The 23,718-nt window shown below is 35.7% G+C and overlaps 2 protein-coding genes across 3 annotated transcripts in view; both read right to left on the bottom strand.

Moving 5' to 3' along the window:
- The window catches only part of LOC122139428 (ras and Rab interactor 2-like), a 40,665-nt gene extending 36,266 nt beyond the window's left edge, over nt 1-4,399 (bottom strand). The window contains exons 1-4 of one of the 2 annotated variants that reach the window (XM_042736991.1): nt 3,957-4,399; nt 3,034-3,251; nt 2,609-2,768; nt 2,279-2,493 (exon numbers count right to left, since the gene is read on the bottom strand). In XM_042736991.1, coding sequence (XP_042592925.1) covers nt 2,279-2,493; nt 2,609-2,768; nt 3,034-3,251; nt 3,957-4,218 — 855 coding nt within the window. In that variant the 5' untranslated portion in view covers nt 4,219-4,399. The remainder of the gene's footprint in view (nt 1-2,278; nt 2,494-2,608; nt 2,769-3,033; nt 3,252-3,956) is intronic. The other variant, XM_042736992.1, reaches the window with a different exon arrangement.
- Nucleotides 4,400-5,566: 1,167 nt separating this feature from the next.
- LOC122139427 (sodium/potassium/calcium exchanger 3-like) overlaps nt 5,567-23,718 on the bottom strand; it is a 74,368-nt gene continuing 56,216 nt past the window's right edge. The window contains exons 3-17 of the mRNA XM_042736990.1: nt 20,323-20,399; nt 17,182-17,256; nt 16,690-16,774; nt 16,482-16,585; nt 14,095-14,169; nt 13,490-13,515; nt 13,318-13,371; nt 13,059-13,186; nt 12,812-12,972; nt 11,700-11,970; nt 11,380-11,546; nt 11,176-11,290; nt 10,299-10,411; nt 9,275-9,340; nt 5,567-9,189 (exon numbers count right to left, since the gene is read on the bottom strand). Of these exons, the coding sequence (XP_042592924.1) occupies nt 9,040-9,189; nt 9,275-9,340; nt 10,299-10,411; nt 11,176-11,290; nt 11,380-11,546; nt 11,700-11,970; nt 12,812-12,972; nt 13,059-13,186; nt 13,318-13,371; nt 13,490-13,515; nt 14,095-14,169; nt 16,482-16,585; nt 16,690-16,774; nt 17,182-17,256; nt 20,323-20,399 (1,667 nt within the window). The 3' untranslated portion in view covers nt 5,567-9,039. The remainder of the gene's footprint in view (nt 9,190-9,274; nt 9,341-10,298; nt 10,412-11,175; nt 11,291-11,379; nt 11,547-11,699; nt 11,971-12,811; nt 12,973-13,058; nt 13,187-13,317; nt 13,372-13,489; nt 13,516-14,094; nt 14,170-16,481; nt 16,586-16,689; nt 16,775-17,181; nt 17,257-20,322; nt 20,400-23,718) is intronic.

Here is a 23,718-nt window from a genome sequence, read left to right as displayed (position 1 = left end):
TTGAATCATTTATTAAAGCAAAGAAACCAATGCAAAAATGAACAAAATAGGGGGTTGTGGTCTTGAGGTCGTGGTTAGAATCATAAAAAATAAAAATAAAAATTCAAGAATTAGGCTACAACATTTATTATGTCTATGGTTAGAACGCTTGGTTGAGTGCATCAGACAAGATGATTGCTGCTATAGCATTACGTTTTCACAAGTTATTACACATGCACCTGAATAATTATGTAAATATGTATGTTACAATTATGAAAACGTTTTTTAGAATAAATTGCTGACAGTACAATAATGGACAATAATGTAATCTGCAGAATTTACACTTCAATTATGAGACTATGAAGGATTAATTATGAAGGAAACCGACTGTCTTCAGAAAATTGGATATCATTTTCATTTCATCTTCCATGTAATGAATGATAAAGCAATGTTTGTGAGCAGAGCTCTGCTTTGTGTACAGCCATTACCGGGGAAACCTTGATCTCTACCACTCCAACAGTGCCTCCTGCTGGCAGAGAATGGATTTGCATATTTATATGCCGCCACAAATTATTGACAAATAGTCAACGTGCATTCACACCGCCATTGGCGAGAGCATCAAAGTGGCCGAAAGTCATTCATTTTCAATGTGATTCACATGCCAGCTCCAGCAAGCCGCGGCATGTCTTGGACGGTGAGTGTCAAGGAGAGTTGAAGTCAGATCAACTTTATGGTAATAATGAGCTATGACGCGGTTGGGCAGCAACCAATCGAAATGCAGAAGTCTTCCGCTTGAGAGGATTCCAAAGAAGAACGCAGTCCTGTAAACTATGGTTCCGACCACATTAGATCCTAAGCATTTTCACACTAGAACGCTTGTTTGTCAGCACTAATGCAATTCATTTGCTCAAAACAACACCGATTTAACCAATTGCATTTAGGCTACACTTCAACCAGGCCAGTTTGTAATGTAGGCTGCGCTCAGATTAATGTTAATTAAAGACCAAGGCTAGTAAACGTCTCCTATAAACTGCATGATGAAACTTAACCATGAACACAAAAACACACAGTGGCTTTTATTGGTTTATTCCGTTAGCAAACATGTTACTTTAATTAAGTTTTTCCATCTATTAATTTCTTTCTTACATTTAAAATATTTCATGAGGTTAACTCATACGTTACTTGTGGCCAGTCAGCACAAGATCAACATGCTTGTTTCCTTTGCGGCTCCTTTAAATACAAGACCAAGCGCTCGATCGTCAGAGCGTCCAAAAATCTTTGTACAGTGTTGTTGGCAGGGCAGCCATTGCGAATTTTGATATCATTTCATTTTTCGGAAGGCGGGCCTTCATCAAACCCGGAACTAATCGAGCCTTTTGTGCCAGGCTGAGGCGAAAGGTTTTGTAATAATGTAAATTATGACAAAAAAAAAAGAATGCGTTTTTCGAACCACCAAGCACTATAGCATGTTCTAGTAAACCCCCAAAACAAAATCAAGACTTTGTAAAAGAGCATAATATTTAAGTAAATTGAAAGTAAATGTTTCACATAAATTGAAAATAGTGGCTCAATAAACATGAAACACTCAAATAAAACAAATGAATTCACCACAGAAAAACTTCATGGATAAATAGTTTTTAATGTGTTTTTATATATGCCAGGAAGCAAGAGTTCTTAGAAAACGGTTGGAAAATGGTCCACATTAACAAAGATACCAAGTGAGTAAGTGCATTTAGCTACATTATTGAGAAAAGTCATTAAATAACATTTGAGAAATGTCATGTTTTTCTGCAGCAATCTGACAAACTCTGTGATGCTTATTAACTCTTTAATGTTTGAAATTCTTAACTCTGATGTCTATTTATTGTCATAACATAATGGCACAAACCCACGCAAAGCATTCTTAATTTCCAATTTGCAAAATGTATTGCAAAATTTTAAATTTAAAATGGAAATATACTGGCATCAGCGTTTAAAACAAAACATTTTACAATATAATTAAAATAAAATTGCACGGGTAAAAGAATCATTATAACAGAATTATTTACATTTACCCATTACTTTTTTAAAGATTAATGCTGTAATTTGAAAATCTGCAAATTATTCTCATAACAATAGTATATTTTAACTTAAAGAAAACAAAGCAAATATTATAGTAGAAAGAATGTAATATGGCAAAAAAAGAAACATAATTTGAAAGCCAATCCTTCACACTCTTGTCATTTCTTCATTCACTGATTTCACTTTACTTGTCTTTGGACATTTAGTCATATAACACTTAGTGTAATTATATTGTCACCTGAATCTCCCCAGAATCCAGCTGGTTATGGTTAAGCTGGTTATGATCCTCCAAAGTACTGTCATATTTGGGACAGATGAACTCAACAGGTTTCCAGTGTGGTCTTCGTCCACTTCCTCTTTGTCGGAAAGGGGCAAACCGCAACCATTTCTTTACCACATCAGCAAACTGGTGGTGCGTGGCCTCCTTTCCTACAGGTGTCCTTTTCAAGGCACCTGCAGAAAACGCAGTTAAACAATCTTTCACATGGGAAATGTTGAGGATCCTAAAAAGTCAGTGATAAACCTGAAGATGCATCTACACTGAGACATGATTTTAAAGACTGCTTACGAAACAAAACACCCTGCAGTCTGGTGTTTCTGAAGCTCCTTTTCTGTCCTCTGCCAACCCAGTTGAGCTCTGAGCCCACACTGAAAGAAAGCACAGCATGCATAAGACGCCGGACCGCATCATCTACCGTAGCTCCGCCCATCCGTGAGAGGTGTGACACCTATGGAAAAATCAGAAAATTAATAAATACTTAGTACAAATCCAGGAGGGACAAAGTAACCATAAAAGGTTTTGTGGAAAGAAAGGAAAAACTAGAAACACAAGCAAACAATATTGTTCTAAACTATTATTTTGGACTACACAACTACCTCCGTAAAATGTAAACTTCCTGTCCTGACTGAGGTTTACAAAGTAATATAACCTATTATTGCATGCGCTGCAGTAATTGTAGATTGTAGGGTAGACTGACAGTAATCATTTTTTACCATTTTCTTCTGAGCTTCAGTATCCTCTAAATGCTGCTCTGTTTCATCAAGCTGTTCCATTGTTCGTAGTGGTAGATCTACGTCGAGCGGCTCGTCCTCCTCTTCACACACCTGTCCATGAATCCTGGCCTGCAGGTCTTTCAGAACTTCCCACTGCCTCTGTTGCTCCTCCTTGATCTCAATTAGGAGTGATATGATTTGTCTGTGGGCTGCTGTCTCTGTAATTGTATGAAATGTATATTAAGTGAAGACTTACAGAACGTAAAAAGGAACAGTTCACCCGAAAATAAAAATTTGCTTTAAATAAACTCAGCCTCAGGTCATCCAGGATATAGAGGAGTTTGCTGGATTATTTTGTTGTACAACTCTCATTCTGACGGCACCCATTCACTGCAGTGGATCATTTGTGAGCAACTGATGTAATGTAAAATTTCTCCAAATCTGTTCCAGTGAAGACTCAACCACAACTTCCTGAGTGAGAGTACAGTTTAATTTAGCAAATTTTAATTTTTGCGTGAACTACTGCTTTAAAAATTAGCAATTACATTAAAACTGCTGCTGCGTTATCAAATTGCGGTTTGATAACTGTAAAAGGGTTTTATTAATATAGATTTGATTAACATTAGATGCTTATATCACATTTTATCTAAATAAATAACCAAATGACCCGAGTTTTTTAGCACACAAAAGGTAACTAGGTAAAAACTATGCAAGTTAGCAATTTTATGGTAAAACAAAATAAGATAATACCTAATCAACTGTCAGCTACCAACTAATAATACCTAACTTATCAAAAAACTTAAAATCTCAATACAAAAGACATTTTTTAACAAGACAAAGCTCCATAATGATAGAAGGGAAGGGATGTGTAAGTCCTTTTCAAGGTAAACCTAATCATTTTTCCTCTTTTAACTTCCCAGTACCTGATGTTGAAGACGCATCCTCGCGCATTAACTTTCCCGCCACTCCTGTGGGATTGAAAGACTGTGAATCCGCGCTGAAATTCACCTCGGGCCGCCCAGGGATGTCTTCTGCGCTTCTGCTCAAGTCTCCTGGCAGAGGGTGCATATCCTCCTCAGACACCGCTGATCGTCTCTGTGCCATGTCTGCCATGTGTTTACTTACTAAACCCTCCGCCCGGCGGTTTATGGCCCAGTTCACGCGACTGACACTGTTTGGGTCCATATGGATGTACTAACACACCTACAAACAGCACTTCATGCTAAATTGTATCTCTTAACATGCATCTCTTAATAAACACTGCGAAATGTACGAGAAAAAGGCGGAAATGGTTATCAAACTGTCCCCAGTCAGCGCACGTATCACGTTACGCAAACGTCACAGGAACGTTGGCAGAACGTTGGTAGTTTTGAATGAACTACAATTCCCACAAGCATAGCGGTCTGGTGACGTCACCCATTGCTCACAGGCGCGCGATTAAATTGACCTAAATCTCATTTTTGACAGAAGTACATCTCTTATTATAGTCTTTGCAAATGATTACCCATAATAGATGATCATTTTTGCTGATAACTACTAATATAATTAATCATTTTAATTTTATTTAGTTTTACATCCTTTTTCTGTGTTCTTTGTGAGATATGGATACGAAAATCTAATAAATTAATTAACTAACCATGTAAATATTAATTAAAAAAACATTAATTTGTTATTGAGTTGTAAAGTTAAAGATTAATAGCCTACAAAAATTAGTTTCGATTTACATTATAAATTAAAGGCAGCTCTTAATTCTCTCTTACATTCTCACTGAGATCCATGTTTTTATTTCAGTGTTTTAAAAATTAATCAAGAAGCTGTAGCCTAATAGGCTATGTTATTTGAGATGGATTTGGATGTATTATATATATTTATGCTAATTTCATCGATTCATTTATTGATTAGTCATTTATATTATATTATTTTGTCTTATACTATTTTTCCATTGTTGTTTAGTCTCATGATTGTGTGGGTTCAAGGAAAATGTGTATTCACAAGTAAGAGATAAGAGAATGTCTCCATTTCAAGGCTGTGAAGCAGTAATTTTCCATTGCTATGGCTTGTGATATAATAACACTTGGATTTGTGTTGGTCTGACGAAGTCTGAGCATTGAAATATACATAACTAAGTTTATTGATAAACTCTGCTTCTTTTTTTATCACCATACTTCATCTCCTGCTTCTGCTCTTCTCTGGCTTTACTCAGTCAACTTCTTGGCTGATAGAAGACAGTTAATAAAATTCTGGGTATTAGACAACTTTGCTGAGTTGTTCTGTCAGATAAAACGAATATTCTCTGACAGGATCTAGTGTCCGGGGCTGGATTTGATATTTCTGGCATGGAGGCATGATCTAACAATATTTTGCTTTAAATCTACTGATATCACCAGGTTTGTGTAAGGGTTAGGGGTACGTTTGAGGTTTAGGAAACATTATCATAAATAAAGAAACTGTATTTATGCCTTTATACAATGAAGCCAACATGTGTATTTGCACATGCCATTATGGCTGAAATGACAACAAGTGAACAATAGTGTTTACCTCAGCAAAGATCTTTTTATTATGCTCAAGTAGCAAAAATGTATTGAAACTGAAACACCTGAACAAAATATTTTAGTACATAAAGCCAACCACCATTCTTTTTATGACTCCTGAAATGCAGAAGACATCAGTTACTTTGAATGTAATATCTACTTTATGCTTTCATTGGAGAATCAAAAGCCCAGCAGTTTCCACTGAAAAAAAAAGAAGAAAGAAAAAGAAAACATGCAATAATCTAAGAGGTCTAATTCCACTGCTGTCCGTCCAGTGCTCAACAATGTGTAATAGTAATGAACATAAATAACTCCTTATATTAAAATATCCCATGCGATTTAGCAAACCAAGGGTGTTTAATCAAACCCTCAACACAACAACAAAAATATAATAAACAAATAAAGGACCCAAACACTGTACAGTATCTACTGTATGAAAATATAGTCAACGGATATACAGGCAAAGACAAAAATATGAAGACATTTTCATGTATGTATAATTATGTACATCAGCAATGCATCACCCTGTAAAAGTCACATTTTTTATTCAAATATGCCTGAATCCATGAAGAAATATCAGCAGACAAGAAAAAGGAAATCTGAAGGAAACTAATTGGTTGTGCATGCCCTCAGTATTATTATTATTATTATTATTATTATTAAATTTGTGCATACAAATGAACAGCAGCACTTTGATTTCCAGATGTGATGATGACCAAATAGCATTTATCTGTATGTTTTGCAACCATAAACATAAGCATTAATATCCCACAATCTGTAAGTAGCAGTATTCATAGATTTTGAAGCATTTTGGAGTGAAAGCCAATTTAGTTGCATCTCAAAGGCTCTTTTTACTATCCTTAATATTGAGCATAGAGTGCACAAACTGAATTATTTACATAGCATATATATATATATATATATATATATATATATATATATATATATATATATATATATATATATATATATATATATATATATGATTCAAAGAATGTGATTTGTCATGTTTAGAATTTACAAGAAAAATGCAAACACAGTAATTAATTAATCTAAACATTATTGCATTTCATAAACAAAACTTTCATTAAACCCTGCTTTCCTGATGTCTTTCTTATAATACCCTGCTTTACAAAAAAGAAATTATAGACTAATGATCTTTAGCATCCAAACACAGCTTGTACGCTCTACTTGGATTACAACTAGCTTATATTTATCAGGAATATCACATTGCTTAAACCCTAGACCTGCTGTTGCATTTTTGGAAAGTAAACTAGGCCTCAATGTCTACTATGAGTGATACAGAAAACCAAATGTTCATACTGTATTTGCTAATATAATCTGTTAAACTAGGGACAAATTATCTTTTTTTCTTCTTTTTTTTTACATCATTGAAAAGAATGCTCTACAAAGTGTGACCTCTGATTTTAAACATGCTAAAAGCACTCTGACAGTAAGCTGACAAATTCGTTTTTATAATCTAAAGAATATGCAGATTCACTTGAAGCACACTCTACAGACTTTTAAAAGCAGAAAACATTTCTAAACATTTTGCGTTACAAAATACAAAGTTACTTTTGTGATAAAAAATACTTTGCTGCAATACTCTTCCGGATATGTTTCTAAGTCATCTAAATTCTATTCTTAAAATATGACAAACAATTAGACACGCAGTATCAACCAGTGCATAAAACACAACATTTCCCTGCAATGTGCCTTCAGACTAGAAAACCTGCATGAAGTTGCTAAGTTAGACTAAAACAGTCCATAGAATCGCTACTTTGTCAGCTCACTAAAAAACCTCTGTTAGGAGAAAAAGTCCACGCATCCACATATTGTGCCACAGTTAAAAGCTTACAGCTGTGATGCATTATGGCGGTGTCTTTTTCAAATCCCCAGAACCAGAGGCATACAAAACAAAGTATTTAAATAGTCCTTCTAAAAGAAGAGCAAGAAATGAGCCCCAGACACATCAGCATAGAGAACTCCTGAAAAAAAATCCATATTATTAACTGCATCCTTGGAAATGAATTCTGATCCTTGTTCTGCTGAGAGGTTACTTCCAAAATTCCTGGATAAACTCTAAGATAAGAGCAGCATGCTAAGAGAAAAATGACTTGAGCTCTTCTAGAGCATCTAAGCTTTGACTTTGAAACAGTCTTATCAACATTAGCTTCATTTTACCAGGACATGTTCCTGCTAATCAGCTTCTTAGGTTTGTGGCTCACTCACTCCATTCACTCTAAAAAGGGAATGGACCGATCTTAAATGTCAACAATTAAGTATAAAATATATATCGGTCTATATATTTTCCCTTACTTGCTTTGAGTGTTTTGAGTGTTCAAAAAATCTTTACAGTTATTACCTCTGTCATGTCACACCGATATCAAATAGTAGAAACTGTTTTACGCATCAAGTCAAAGGTGCATCTAATAGGGTGCATAATATTCAGAGATGAAGGAGAAGGAATCCAGTAGAAAAGGCTGACACATAAGCTCTGAAAGACAAAACGGCGCAGCCTGGCTGAAACTCCAGAACGGTCTCTTCTTTGGGACAGCTGTGGGTTGGTTTTGTTTCAGTACGTCATAGGAAAGTAATATGCATAAATAGTTTTCAATAAATTAATAAATAAACCTTTCTCTGTTTCAGTATATACAGAGTGTTAAAGAGAAAGGAAAATTCTGAAACACATCTATAGAAAGCCATATATCACACAAGAATATTGTCTCACTAAACATAAATATGTTGGTAGTAGCGTTCCAACATGTGTTTCTACACAGGTGCAAACAAATGCCCGCTGTTTCTCTCTTTTTTGACTAAAATTTGATTTTAAACCTTTCGGTTAAATTACCTCCTCTGCACCGTAAACATATTCTCATCTGAAAAATGTAGACACTAATGACCCTGACGTCCAGATCATTCTTGTAATATGAAGGTGACGACTTGGTAATGCCCAAATTAAAAAGAAGACTGTATACAAGTATTTCCTAGAGGTCACCAGTACCTTTCAGCAAAATAACGAACCCTCATAAATCTCTATTTTTACCGACATTAATAAGTCCAGCCTCTTCTTCAGTAAATTAGCAGCTAATAAAACAAATACCATCATAAAATACATTTACATCATATTCTTTATATATGTAATATGCAAAATATTTTGAAAAAGAAAAAAGTATTCACATCAAACCAGGCAGTAGTCTTCATTTACCACGTTCCTGTCCCGTTAGAACAGTCTATATATCAGTCAACGGGACCATTCTTCACACACATCCTCTCTCTCCTCTTGTAACACCACAGATCCAGAGACTCCGTCAATATTGCACCCATTTGGAAAGAACAAGAGAGGATCGATAAAGGATCAGCTAGATCAATAAATAAATATTCCTTCAGAACGAGAGCCGGTCTGCCTCTGATCGAGGACTTGTGCCATTGTCCTCACAAGGTCAAGGAGGGAGGGCTGGGAAAAGGAACCATCTCATTCCTCGCGGCATGTGGGCAGATTGACGAAGGTGAATATGTTAAACTCGATGAGGATGGAGAAACACAGGAAGACAGCATACATCAGCAAACAAATGAAACCCAAACGCTTGTCTAGCTTCCACTTGTTCAAATGCACACCGAGAACCTGAGAGGGACAGAAAGGGTAGATGGTGAGAGGTGGATTTAAAGGACATTAGTTTGAATAAGTGTTTTTAAATTTTCCCACATACCGTGAGAAACACAGATGCTAGCAGCAGCCCAACTGAGAAAATCAGGCCTTTACTGTTCAGGTGAATCTGAAAAGAAATGCAGGAAAAATATGTTAGAACTTGTAGGATGTAGAACATATATAATGTATAGATAAACACAACCCCAGTTCAAGAGAAGTTGGGACATTTTGTAAAATGAAATAAAATCAAGAATCTGTGATTTGTTCATTCTCTGTAACTTTTATTTAATTGACAAAAGTACACAGAAAAGATTTCCAAAGTTTTCACTGACCAACGTAAATGTATTTTGTAAATATGAACCAAATTTTGTTTTTGACGGCTGCAAAACATTTCCAAAAAGTTGGGACAGAGGCAAAATAAAAGTGAAAATGTTATAGAGTATCCATAGAGTTAAACTGTTCTGAAACCGTTCACAGTAAGCAGGTGAATTGGTAATAGGTCAACGTATCATGCATGGTTGTAAAAGGAGCATCTCAGTCTTTGCAAGCAAAGCGGGATCATGGCTCATCACTTTGTGCCAAATTTCATGAGAGAAGTGTCAAACAAATCAAAAATTACATTTTGCAATCCAGATTTTTTAAAGAATTTAGGTCTTTCACCAAGTACCATACCTAATATTGTGAAAAGATTCAGGGAGTTCAGAGAAATCACAGTACATGTAGGGCAAGGCAGGAAACCTCAGTTGAATGTGCTTGACTTTTGATATTAAGAACTGTAATCCTCTAAGGCAGTGGTTCTTAAATATATATATATATAGCTCACATTTTTTTTAATATAAATTATGCTTTAAATTGATTACAGTTTAATTTAAATAATTCTAAGTCATCTTGAACCATTGCTCTAAGATGATCTTACCTAATGGTCTACTGCTACTGACAGGTTCTGAGGTTATTATGTTGAAACTATCTACAAATATTAACTAAACAAACAACACTGATTTTTCATTCCTTCTATGTCAATGCTGTTTAAGCATTAACCAAAAAATTATTAAACAATAATCTGTATTACAACATTTCCCACTTACTGTGGAGCCATAGTCGATGGCTAAAGTCTGGAGGGTCCAGGGCAGACCAAGTCCAATCAGGATATCAAACACATTACTACCAATGGAGTTAGACACAGCCATGTCACCCATTCCTGAAAAAGATAGAGAGACAGTTGAGACTAAAATTGAAATTTAATCTACTAGTACTTTCAATTCTGCTTCTGTCTTAAATGAGGAATTCACCACTGACTCAGGCCTTTAAAAAAAAAAACAAGAAAAAAATCAATGCTATGTGAGAAAACAGAACTAAAAGTGCTGTGGTGTTCCCTATTGCCACAAACTTCAAAATGCACTTTGATTTTGGAGCAGGGTTGCCAGGTCTGTGAAACAAAATCAGCCCAATTTCTATTGAAAACTAGTCCAAAACCAGCTCAGTTGCTCAGATCCCTTATTGACATAGCATTCCAAGAGGGGTGGAGGAAGACTGCTTTAACCCATGGACTAAAAAACAACCCACGGCAACAGTTTAAAACTGGCACAATTCTACAGGAAAACTGCTGACTTGGCAACACGGTTTTGGAGTTGGCCTTCTGTGGATCTGACTGTCCTTGAGTAGGGAATGAAAAATGTTAAAAATTAAAATGATCCCTCAAGCCCTCAAAAATCCACAGGATGACACAAAATTATGCATTTTGGGCTTACAAGTATACATTTGCTGACAAATACATGTGATATCTGTGTGTAGGTATCATGGAGATAGTTTACTGTTCATTTACATATACTACCAACATTGTAACAATAGAGAGCTGGTTGAAAAACTGAAAACTCATCTTTTAACAATCTCCTCCTTTGGTAAATTGGGAAATGATAATAAATAATAATGCTAGAGCATGAAGAAATATTAATTTGTTCCTACCTTGCCGTGCGACAATTAAACTGGCCAAACAGTCAGGAACGCTGGTCCCAGCAGCCAAGAAAGTGATGCCCATGATGACATCAGGGATGCCCATAGTGTAACCGATCACTGTGACCTGCCACGAGAGTGTCAAAAGGTCATTTCAAGCAAGTTATTTACACATTTAAGAATTTCTAAAGTAAGTATTTGTGAGGCAAGTCTTACCATCCAAACCATGATGTAAGAGAAGAAAGCAATCCAGAGGGTGGAGGAGATGAACGAGACCATATACCAGCGCTCCCAGCGAGGCTTGGAACAGTTGGGCACGGTGAGGAACAGCAGCAGACTCAGTGGCCAGGCCAGCAGCCACTTTAGCTTATTAAAGCCCCCACCTGCACAAGATCAGGACATCATTTGAGCCATTAGTCTTTTAACAGACACTTTCATTCAAAGCTGTCTACGGTACACCTCCTGTCAGGAACACTTCCTGCTTATGGACAACCAGAATTAAAACTATTTTAATCAATCATCTGTAATAAATGTACCAGGGCAGCGGTATGGTACATAGGGTCCTTCGTTGTCATCTTCCTCCTCTTCCTCCTCATCGTTCTCATTGTTTTCATTGTCCTCATTCTCGTTTTCGGTGTCAGTGCTGGCTTCAGCTCCTCCCCTGTCATCATCATGGTGACCTCCCTTTCGCCCATTCAGGCCTCGGTCCGGTCCTGTCAGCCCATTTTCCACCCCACGCTTTCCTGGGATCTTTACAGTCACCTCTGAATCCCCGTTACTGAAACGACTGTTTATCAGACGCTGCCTCTGCAGAAACACGCACACACAAATTAAAACAAACTGAATAATAAACATTTCATTCTGTAATACAGATATAATGAATATCCCCTTAAGGTAACTGCAACTTTATTCCTCACATCTCTGTAAGATTTACATATTTATATCCCATATTGTGACTTAATTTCTTATTTTAACCTTATATCAAAATGACCATTTTCTTTATTTTAGATTCTTTCTATTAGAAAAAAAAGTATTACTGTTTCCAAATATTAAGCAGCACAACTGTTTTCAACACTGATAATAAGATATGTTTCTTGATCACCAAATCATAATATGAGAATGATTTCTGAAGGATCATGTGACACTGAAGACCCAGTGTTATTTTTAATATACTATTTTAGTTTTTTTTATTAATATTATGTAATAGTTTATATTTTATATTAGTGATTTTGTGTTATTGCCATTTTTAATATATATATATATATATATATATATATATATATATATATATATATTTTTTTTTTTTTTTTTTTTTTTTTCTTTTTTTTTTTTAATTATTATTCTATTTAGTACTTAGTTATGTTAGTTAAGCTAAAAGAAATTTTTTTAAAAAATATGCTTTTAAATATGTTATTTTATTTCAGGTAAGGAACTTATTTATGGTTTTGTTTTAGTTGTAATTTTAATTTAAGTAAGCGATAATAACAATGTGAAGACTGGAGCTTTGCCAACACAGGAATCGATTAAATTTTAACATTTATTCACATATGTAATAATAATTCATTAGAGATTTCTTAAAAAAAAAAAAAAAACTACAAAATCTATCAAATGTAGCTGTACTTTTGTTTTTTGTGGTTGTGTGACTCACCTCTGTAATAAGCATTCTGGAGGCCATCGTGAGGCGTGTGCGAGGGGAGAAGTGGCTGGTGATCATGATTCTCATTCCGGCCTCAGAGAAGGACAGCTGATGAGGGTATGCAGACAAGAGTTCGTCCACCATCAGCACTGATGGCTTTCTGTGGAAATTTGCTAAGAGGGGCAGAACAACAAGCAGAAATTTAGATGGGCACCAAGCAGTTGTACACACTTATAAAAAACAGGACTGCATGCATTACCTTTCTTAAGAAGCACGACAGTGGCATCGCACCCATCGTCGATGTCTGTGTTACTGGCTGTGCCATTACCCAGATTTGCTGAGTTCTTTTTCCGCCGCTCGATGTAATGAACCACCCGCGAGTTAAATCTGATTAACACCAAGGAAGGAGAGTTAATAAAATCAGCAGTGATGCGATTTACTGATGTGGAGTAGATATGAATAGCAATGAATCCATGTAATAATGAAAAATTTCCATAGTGACAGAATAAAGAACTTACTTCATTAATATAATGTAAAACATGTACAGTACTATTAGGATGAGCGATTCCCACCTGAGAAAAGAAAAAGTAGAGTAAATGACTGAAGACAAAAAATTGTGAAACAGTTGTATGAAAAAGTAATATGAAAAATTAAGAGGGTTGTCTGGTGTAACAGCAGCTTTAATCTTACCATGTCACCTTCTCATCATAGATGAATTGAAAAAAAAAAAAACAGTATAAAGTTAAATTTAACAGACAAATCACAATGACAAAGCCACATTTCTTCAATAGTTCCGAAATGTCACACCTTACCACCAGAGGGCAGGATTATCGTACTGTAAATATGGGCCCTGAGGATTTAATGAGTAATCTAATGGAGTAATATAATATAATATAATATAACATTGTAAGCATAATTCCAGTGAAAAATTTACATAAAGTTTCTGTTTATTTTCAGGATTAAAAAAAAGGAAAAGACAAATCCCCCCTTCCAAAAAAAGAGTTGAAGTTCAACTGTAACAGTATAAACTATTACAATACAGTTTGTTCTTTTAGTGAATCCAATTTTTAATAAGGTGCTGTGAGTAACATCTCAGATACTCTGTGTCCTGTATACTAATAATCAGTGTTTGTTGTTCCTCTGTGCTGGGAACACATGCAGAGTGTGGGCAAATAAGAGGCCTGTGCTGCAGGCCACAGGCCCCACGGGAGAGCCACTTGCTTCTCCTCTCCTGCTGCGCGAGGAGGCCCATAAGCATCATGGGAGCATGAAAAGCCACTTAGAGTTCTACTCACCACGATCAGAGTGGTCACTGAGATAGTGTAGTATGCTGAGTCTCTCATTAACGTCCAACACGAGAGCCGTACTGCCTGCATCGACGAGAGAGAGAGGACGGATGAGAAAGAGAGAGACACAAACACACTTAGACTTACAGTTGTGTACATTAGGGTTTTTGGTTACAATTTATGTTTTTAAATGAATGTTTATTGGGACACTTTTATTCTATACAGTATGTGGCTTTCTCATTACCACCCTTTTTGTGGTTGTCAGTGTACCATATAGTTCAAAACAGAATTTAGAACTTCAGTAGGTTGGTATTTTAACAATATATATATATATATATATAATATAATTTAAAACCTAAAATGTTGCTACCATATTTTTGGCTAAAGTTCTGACTAGCATAGATGCTGGTTATTTACTGTAAATTTCACAGATTTTATTTCATTTTTTTTTCAGTTTAGAGCAAGTTTTGTAAATCATAAAGGTTTTCATATTACAGGGACATGATTATAAAAGGCTCAAACACAAACTGTATTTTTAATATTGATATTACACAATAGTTGTACAGTATATTAAGAAGTTTAGTTCAAAAAGTCTCTGTTCACCACAATAAATAAATTGCATGCTTCTTTCATTCATGGAGTCAGTTGAAAACCCTGGTATTAAAGGATTGTAAAATGTACTTGTCATGCCTCTTATATAATGTGTAATCTGTGACTATTTCCAATTTTTTTTTTAAAAGTTGGTCTTGGCTTGCAAACTTTAGAATTCTGAATTAAAGTGTGTGAATTGGAAGCGGGTGAAGGAAATGAATAAAGTAGGAACCATATATGGATATGACATCCTGTACTGAATCCAGCTGATAGAACTGTGTGAAATAATCCATATTGAATGTGTGTCATGTTGTGTAGGGCGATCCTTCCATAAAAAGCATTGATCTACGTCAGAGCACCGGAAGTAATGCGCCATCGCTGACGCTAGCACAGCTTAACTTACACCACAGGTGACACTCTTTGCTTTGTGTTTCCGTGGCAACTAGAAACTCCATTGTTGCAGATGTGTTTTTCCCCCCTTGACACTGATGGACTCCATGCGTCTTGTGGTGTCTTGTGGCCTTGTGCCATTTTGGGAAAGATCTACTGACATCACTAATATAAGATTCTAATTTTGTAAAAATGCCCAAACACAAAACCACTGCATATGACATGTATGTGCATAAAAAATAGAAATAGAAATAGAAATAGAAAATGTGTGCGTGCATGTATGTAAAAGCAAATTTCTTTAACATACAAATCTAATAATACAATTATTTGTAAAAACTACATGTATAAAATAAATCAATAATAATAATGTCATATAAATTATCTTATAAAAAATACATATTCACACACACGGCAATGAGATTATTTATCATAAAGACACCAATGTTCAAATTTCCAAAATAAATTTCCTGTCAATAAACTGATCATTTGAACTTGTCATTTGTCTTAATTTCTAATGGAGAAGGGCAAAAAACAATTGTGTGTATGTGTGAGACACAAGACTGAGGTCTATCAGACTACCCAGAATGCCTCTATTCCACTGACAGATGGTGACTGGAGAAAGACTGGGAGAGGAAAAAACTATTAAGCAGTTTCCCATGCTTGTGCAAAGACAGAATAACCTCATATCCTCTTTTCTTTAACATAGTAAGGGTCTCAGGAGGTTAAACCGAAGGAGCCTGAATGACTGAATGAAGTGGAAAGCAAAGACGACAGGATGGAAAACAAAAAAAAAGCAGTTCCACAGCTAACATGGCTGACCTCATCGGCTACTCTCAGTGACCCCTGAGAATAGTCTGCTCACTTCTTACTGTCATTCTGCACTGAGTAATGGCTCTTTTAGGGCAGAGGTTTAGGAAGGGGATGAACAGGTCACCTCATTCATCTCTAAGTCGTCCTCTCCCAGACGCTGAGAATTCATAATGCTTGCTCAGTACATTTGTGTTGACTGTCTAAAGAAAAATAATGTCTTACTGGCAATCCATAGAGACTGTAGCAAATGAGGAGGTAAACAGTGCTGGGGAGGATACAGTACTTTGAACATAACTATAGTATTCTTCCACTATGGATTCAAAAGATAAATTTACACTTAAGAAAACTACAAAACACCCAATTTATATAACTGAACCAAAGAGATAGCAAGAAACACTAGCATTTAACAAAATATTTTGCTACACACAGGAGGGCACATGGACTTTTATACTGAAACCAATGCGAATCTGTGAATTAGTTGGCTGGATCAATTCACTAAAATGCTAAATTTGAGAAAGAAATAACAAAGTTTTTCATTTGAATTAGTTTGAACCAATACCTAAAAACATCTTATCGGATGTGTTAATGTACAAAGCAATGAGCACCTGTGCAGTAAATATCCCACACACTCCGATGATGCAGAGGATATTGAAGACAGCAGAACCCACGATTGTGCCCACTCCCACATCTCCTTTAGTGATAAATACACCTGCACAGAGAAGACAGGGTGGCTTACAAAGGGCATGTGAAGGTCCATGTTCAAATTTGAGGGGAATTGTTTTCCAAAAGCAAGCTGTGTGCGGAGATGTTTACCTATAACCGAGGTGAAGAGTTCAGGAGCTGAACTTCCTGCTGCCATGAACGTGGCTCCTGCTACATCCTCACTGAGATGGAGGCGCTACAAAACATTTACACACAGACAGAGAGAGAGACATCATAGATGAAGTGAAAAATTTGCACCAAACAGAACACAGAAAATAAAATAAACAGAACACAGCAAAAATAATGACTAATCTTGAGTTTCCTGAACACTCCTCCTATCTGCTATTGGTTAATTAAAATAGAGTAGAATTATTATTACAAAATAGCTTAGATTGGGATAAAATAGAAATATTTAATTAATATATTTTCTTATGACAACTATATTCTTATTTATAAAAACTCAAAATAGCTTCACAGCTTTAAAGTAGCCTAGTCTGTGACAGGAAAAAATATTAAATAAATAATTACATATTTTACCTTCAAACTTGCTTTAAATGATTTAGCATATGCAGAACATTTGCTAGGACATAATAAATGTCTTACCTCACAGATCTTCTCCAGAGAGGGCACAAAGTAGTCATCACACACCAGTGCCAGTGCGTAAAACATATACATGGCCTTTAGAGAGAGAACGAGAGAAAGAGAAAACACAAAATTAATTAAACTTAACCTTGCTTAAAGTTCCCGCTTTGAGCCTTTTGAATAATTCTGTTATCATTTATTCACCTTCAAGTCATTCCAAACCTGCATGAACTAGCATAATAAAAAAAGAAAAAAAAAATACTATGGGAGTCAATAGGGACCAGCAACTGTTTGGTTACCAACATTCTTCAAAATATCTTCTTTTGTGTTTAGCAGCAGCAGAAGGTTTGGAAAAACTAAAGGGTATGTAAATTATGACGATTATTCTTTTAAATTATGGTCTGTCAAAATGGTCAAAATGGTTAAGAGCCACTGCATTATTTAGAAAAGAGCAGATAGGATATTTCATTCCAAACTTCACCTTTAGAAATGAAATATGAGTGTGAGCAAATTATGACAAAATGTTCACTTTCTTCCTTTAAAGCCAAAGTGGTCCATTGTGAAAATACCACCTTAAATTAGATTGCGACACGTGATGAAGCCTCTGTAACTTCACATTACATAAGAAGTTAAAAAAACAGACTCTAGAAGCCACTGCAGGGAGCGCATGAAATTTGTGCAAAGCGAAATTCTTCCATGCGGGCACATTTGAGTACATGAGTGTCAACACCATTAAATTCTCAGAGCAATCTGCCCTCCAGTGGGACGGCCATCCACTGGGACTATTCAGACCTTTTCTTAGAAAGTGTCCCGATGACAGAAAGGCCCTGATGGAAGCTGGTGCCCTTTACAGAGTGAGGGGTGGTGGGGGCTGGGGGGGTTCAAAGTTTATTTGTCTCATACTCAATAGGGATGGAACTGATTTTTTTTTTTTTTTTTTTTTTGCACAATCTGACATGTTTTACATAAAAGTGCTGTGTGTGGATTAGTTGCTCCAACATCTGCTCTGGCCAGATGGGTGTGAATCGCAGATGTCAAGGTCCCTTGACACGCAACACACACATATGCATGTAAACTTATGCATGTACATACTAAAAAAGTACATAAACACTGCTAACAACATTCAATAAGCAAAAAAAAAATTATAAAACCAAAAAAACATAATTAAAAGTGTTGTCAAATATTCTAAATGAGCATGAATTCACATAGAACTTGCACATACACATGGATGCAAGCACACTGTCCTTTCAAAGCCATCTCCCATTCACTCCTGGAATCCGTTTGCCAACTGTTTCCCGCCAAGACTTTACCAATCAGTGCATCTAATTCAGCTGCCATGCTGCAATGCTTGCATTGTGTGCCCATTACGTAATCTCTGCCCACTCCACTCTCATTCCCTCCCCTTCCTTTTATTCTTGACCTTCTGACAAGGCAGAGCTGGGCTACTAAAGCCCCAAAAGATAAATAAAACATGTAAACAGCTGGAGGGAGTCTTAGAGGGTTTTCGCTGAAGCTTTTACCATCCACTCACTCGCTGCTTACATGGGCAACTACCTAAATAACGCACAACAATGGCAGTGTCAAACCAACCCTGCAGGGGATTTCAGCAGGAACACACAGTACCGCATCAGTACCTGCTTCACAAGGCATGCTTCACTTAAAAGTGTGCTCAGACATGACCTATGGGTGCAGGAAAGCCTGATACATGATGAATGGTCTCTCTGTGATAGCTTACGATGATGGGGTGGAATAGAGCAACTCAGTTTATTTTATTAAGTCCAACTGCAATGGATTTATTAAGAGACTATTAATGTAATCATTCATGTTCCAGGTTCAATATAAATTAAGTTCTGTCAACATCCATTGTGGGTGGCATGATGTCAGTTACCACATAAAACCATTTTCTTATCTCTCAGTTCTTTAAAAAACCAACAACAACAAAGCTAATTTCTAAGTGACATCATAATTGCTTTAGGAATAGAAGTATGTATGTCTGTGTGTTTTTTGTTTGTTTGCTTTTTGGCCATAAAGTAGAGCAGGTAGAGCAATTTCAGTGAATCACACTTCATTGAAAAATAATTCTATTAAGTCGTGACTCAAAAAGGCTCTGGACAGCCACCCAGCTTACACTGCCACCAACTTCTTGTCTTATTTCACTTTGGCTCCATTTTAAACCTCTAGAGAACACTCAACTCAATCCATGAAAGAACAGAAACTATAGGAAATACTTTTGGCAGAGGGAACTCTATTGTGTATTATTGTAAACAAATGATTACGTCATCTGGCATAGACCGCCAGAGACTATAAAATCCAGTCTCGCTCTCTATATGCACAGTCACTGTAGTAAACAGTATTTCAGGTAAGAACTAAAGCACATGCCAAGATGTGTACAGGCTTCATCATGTTCTACTGTAGATCATTTATAAAGTGCATCTGAACATGAAAACACTGATGCCATTAATGGAAGTAACTGGAAGTGTTAAAGGAAGGAAGAAATTTACCAAATAAATGAGCTTTCTTCATAAATAATACACTTCATCAGAGTAAAGAATAACTTACAAAATTAGAAAAAGTCATTACCAAAGCTAGTCAATATAAAAATATTAAAAGGTAACATTATTGATCTTAAGATATACAGTATAATAAATATACATTTATTAAATAATTAACTAATAAGTATTTATAAATGCATATAAAATATAATAATTTTTCAAGTCGTTTTCTTTTTCCAGATCATCAGAAATTACATATTAGATTCCAAACCAAAAAAAAAAAAAATCAGTATTATCATGATTTTTGAACCATGATTTTGTGTCACACACATTGGTTGAGTTAAATGTATTTGTCATACTGGTTAATGTGGCAAAGACATCCTGATTGGACAACAAGTTCTTACAATATAATTTAAGTTTAACAAAGCCTTCTCTTCATTCAAGTGAGGTAATGTAAACTGAAAATTTACAGGATCAATTCATTCATGTGTACCAATGAGCAAGTCGCTTGGAAAATCCTTTGTAGCCATTGTAACAAATAATACAGGTAAAGCCAGAGACTGCCCTGATGCTTGAATGGAACACACAGCCTTGTGACTTCAAGTCTTCATGTAATTTCAAATACTGTGTCGAATGTTGAAAAGGTAAAGCAGATGGTAGAGATACTTACACACAGAACATGCAAGGCTACAGCCCCCTCCATTCGCTCCTGGTTGGTGAAGATATCATCAGGGAACTCATGTACACCTGCAGAAAGCACAAACAAACATTTGGCTACATGAATAATCCACGTATAACACACAGAGCAGCGCACACAAGTCTCAGAGATTCTTCCCACTCATTATACAGCATGTAATTAAACATATGGATCACTCCAGAAGACAAATAGTAAATGCTTTCAGTCACAGACTAATTACACACAGCATAAATTCATCTCAATAAAGTAGAATGTGCTGGCATGTACTTTTGTAACCATTAAAGTGCTAGATCACTCAAAAATTAAAATTGTGTAATATAAAGGAGATATTTCACAGAAATAACTGAGCTTCTCTCTTCCATACAATGAAAGTGTTTGGGGGCTGTCAAGGCTGTCAAGCTTCAAAAATGGGTACAAAAGCACTGAAGTCTTCTGAAGCCGTATTATAAGATGCATGACACAGCTTAAAATTTAGGTGATTATTCGCTAAATATCGTGCCTATAAAACCTTGCTTGGTCACAATTCGTTGTATGGAAAAGAGCAGCTTGAACGTTTTGCCTAAAATCTCCATTTGTTTCCTATAAAAGAATATTGGTTTCAGAACACATGAGAGTGAGTAAATGATGACAGTTTTTGGTTTTGGATTTTTTTGGTGAAATATCCCTTTAAGAGTCAAAAAGAGTTTATTATTCATCAGCAGAACCCATACAGTGAAACATTTCTGCTCTTATCGCTCAGAACAACAAAATGACTTTATCAGACGTCATTCACTGAGCTTCAGAGAGAATTGATAACTATATGATCGTGACATTGGTGTGATTTTCAGGAGCTGTTCTTGCATTACTGCTGCTGCCAGTCCATCGCTGCTCTGTTAACAAGCTATTCACTGCCACAGCATGTCACTCGGCCGGCTCCATTGATAAGCCTGCAGCCTGCCGACAGAATCGGGTCAGTGAGAGTGGCCACTTATTTGCCTGGATTCAGTTTTACATGTTCTAAGATGGTGGGAGTGACAAAGTCAGCCACGAGCTGTCTGAAGTGTTGTGATTGTGCTCGTTCCTACACAGCCCGTTGCCATGACGTCAACATCCAAGATACTACAGTGCTGATTGAAAAGCGTTGAGACCCCAGAGACCGACTTTGTTCCATTCGGGGAAAAGCCTGATCTCTCTGTGCAAATGTGAAACCTGATTTATTTCATTGCTGACAGAAAAATAGCTCAGAATGTGCACAACTTTGAACGCCTGTCACTTTTTATGATTGAAAGGCAGATGGTATCTAGAAAGACTAAAATAAATTGCTTGTCTGATCTTCTCACACTTTTTTTTAATCTCCAATATTGTTAGAAAGAGCATTTTTTTATGTATTTAAAAGCAAGTTTAATCATTTAGCTTTTTTATGTTTTAGTTTCATTTATGGGTATATCTTTATCTATAGATTATTTGTTCCTAAGGACTTTTACCAAGTAAATTCTTTTAAAACAATTTTGACACATCCATTAATTTAATTTGTCTACTAAAAATTACTGGAAAATTCTTTAATTTTGACTATTTTTCATATTAAGTGTCATAATTACAGATAGAGGAAATAATGAGCAAATAAGATATTCTTCTTAAGTGATATTTACCTAGATTATTCTTGATTTTCATATCATATCACATATCATGTCTCATATTTCATCTTAAGCATGCGCTTCACTGACACATATGTCTTTCTTGGTAACTAAGTACACTAACATTTCATAAGCCAAAATTATTGGTCATGATAGAATTTACATTACAACTGAGGGAAAGTGATAAGGTAAAAACAAATGTAAATAATTTTCACACCATAAATATTGAAATAATTAAACTTTTTGTAAGACTGTTATAGTTTTAAAATATGATATTTTATGATTAAAGGTCTGGGTCTAAGGCAAGAACAAAAAATTAAATAGCACACATAATAAGTAACTGTAATGAAAAGCAGGTAAAAAAAAGTTTATATATTTACAAATGTTATTTTTAAAGGGGTGGTTGACTGTTTTTTTGACTGTTAATGCTTCATTTTTAAAAAACATTATTTTTCACATAATTTACCTTTATTCCACACCGCTATATCACTTCTCCTATAAACACACTGATAATTTCCTTCTTTTATGGAGCCCCTCCCTCAGAAATACACAATAGGCTCAGATTGGTTAGCTGGTCCAGTGTGTTATGATTTGCTAAACCGTCTCTAGTGAGTTTCTAAATGTCCTGCCCCTCACCTCAGCAGCATGTGCTCCAGTTGTATTGTAACTATGGCATCGTCTATATTGCTTATCAATTTAAGTCCGATTGAGACCCAGAGAATATTATTGAAGAGGATCGTGCAGAACCTGTGCAAGCACGACTATTAATGGTGTGTTTTTTTGTTTGTTGTTGTCTCATACTTTTAGATACACTGTTATTTGTAAATGCTACTGCTTCTGTTAGCTTTTAATATATGGTTTTATCCTGAATAAAGCTTTAATACAGTACAGCAACCGCACGCGTGTCCATGTATAACGCATCTCATAACAACCCTCTACATTGCGAATAAATCACTCGCATATGTGATTAAATCTTCACTCTGGGCGACTAAATGATGTTTAATATTAGCCAATGGCTAATAAATTCTTATTTTACATCATTTCGTCTCAATTGATGTGCAGCGCACCTGTATTTCATGTACCGTAAACTGTAGTGTAAAGGCGCACAACTCGCCGTCACTTTGTCACACACACAAAGAAGAGAGAGAGTGAGACAGAGTGATAGAGTCTTAGAATAAACACGCTACATAGAAACAATATTTTTTGTTGTATTTCCTTTGGAATTCTTCAGCTTTTAAGAACTGCTGGGTTCTCTGGTAGTGGGCGGAGGTCATGTGCAAACGACAATCTCACTGGCTGGCGCTCACCTATTATCATCCATGTTTTGATTTCAGCAAATCAGTTCGAGCGAACGCAGGCAACGTGATTAATATTCATGAATCCAGCAGCTTGTTAATCCTTGCATTATTAGTAGAATTCGTGGAAGAATTGTTATCTTATCAGTATTGTTATAAGTTTTTTTTTCTTTTTTATTGAAACACTAAATGATAAACAATATCTTAAGCACCACCACAAGTCCTCAGTTAAGTCAACATGACAAATATGCATTCATTCATGGTTATTTTAATTAATAATGTTCTATCATCATATAATGCTTAATTAGCATAATATCATATTTTAATGTTTGACTGACTGATGTTAAGTGTACATTCAGATATTTAAAAAGATTTGAAAAACTAAAAGATTTAGTAGACAATGGCGATTCTATTGCCAAGGTGTCCGTAGAGGGTTGCGTAGCTATGTGAAAATAAGTGTA

The sequence above is a fragment of the Cyprinus carpio genome, chromosome B13 (genome assembly GCF_018340385.1).
Source record: "Cyprinus carpio isolate SPL01 chromosome B13, ASM1834038v1, whole genome shotgun sequence".
In the NCBI taxonomy this organism is placed as follows: Eukaryota; Metazoa; Chordata; class Actinopteri; order Cypriniformes; family Cyprinidae; genus Cyprinus; species Cyprinus carpio.
Note: the sequence above shows the minus strand (reverse complement) of the source record. Positions and strands in the feature narration are given on the sequence as shown.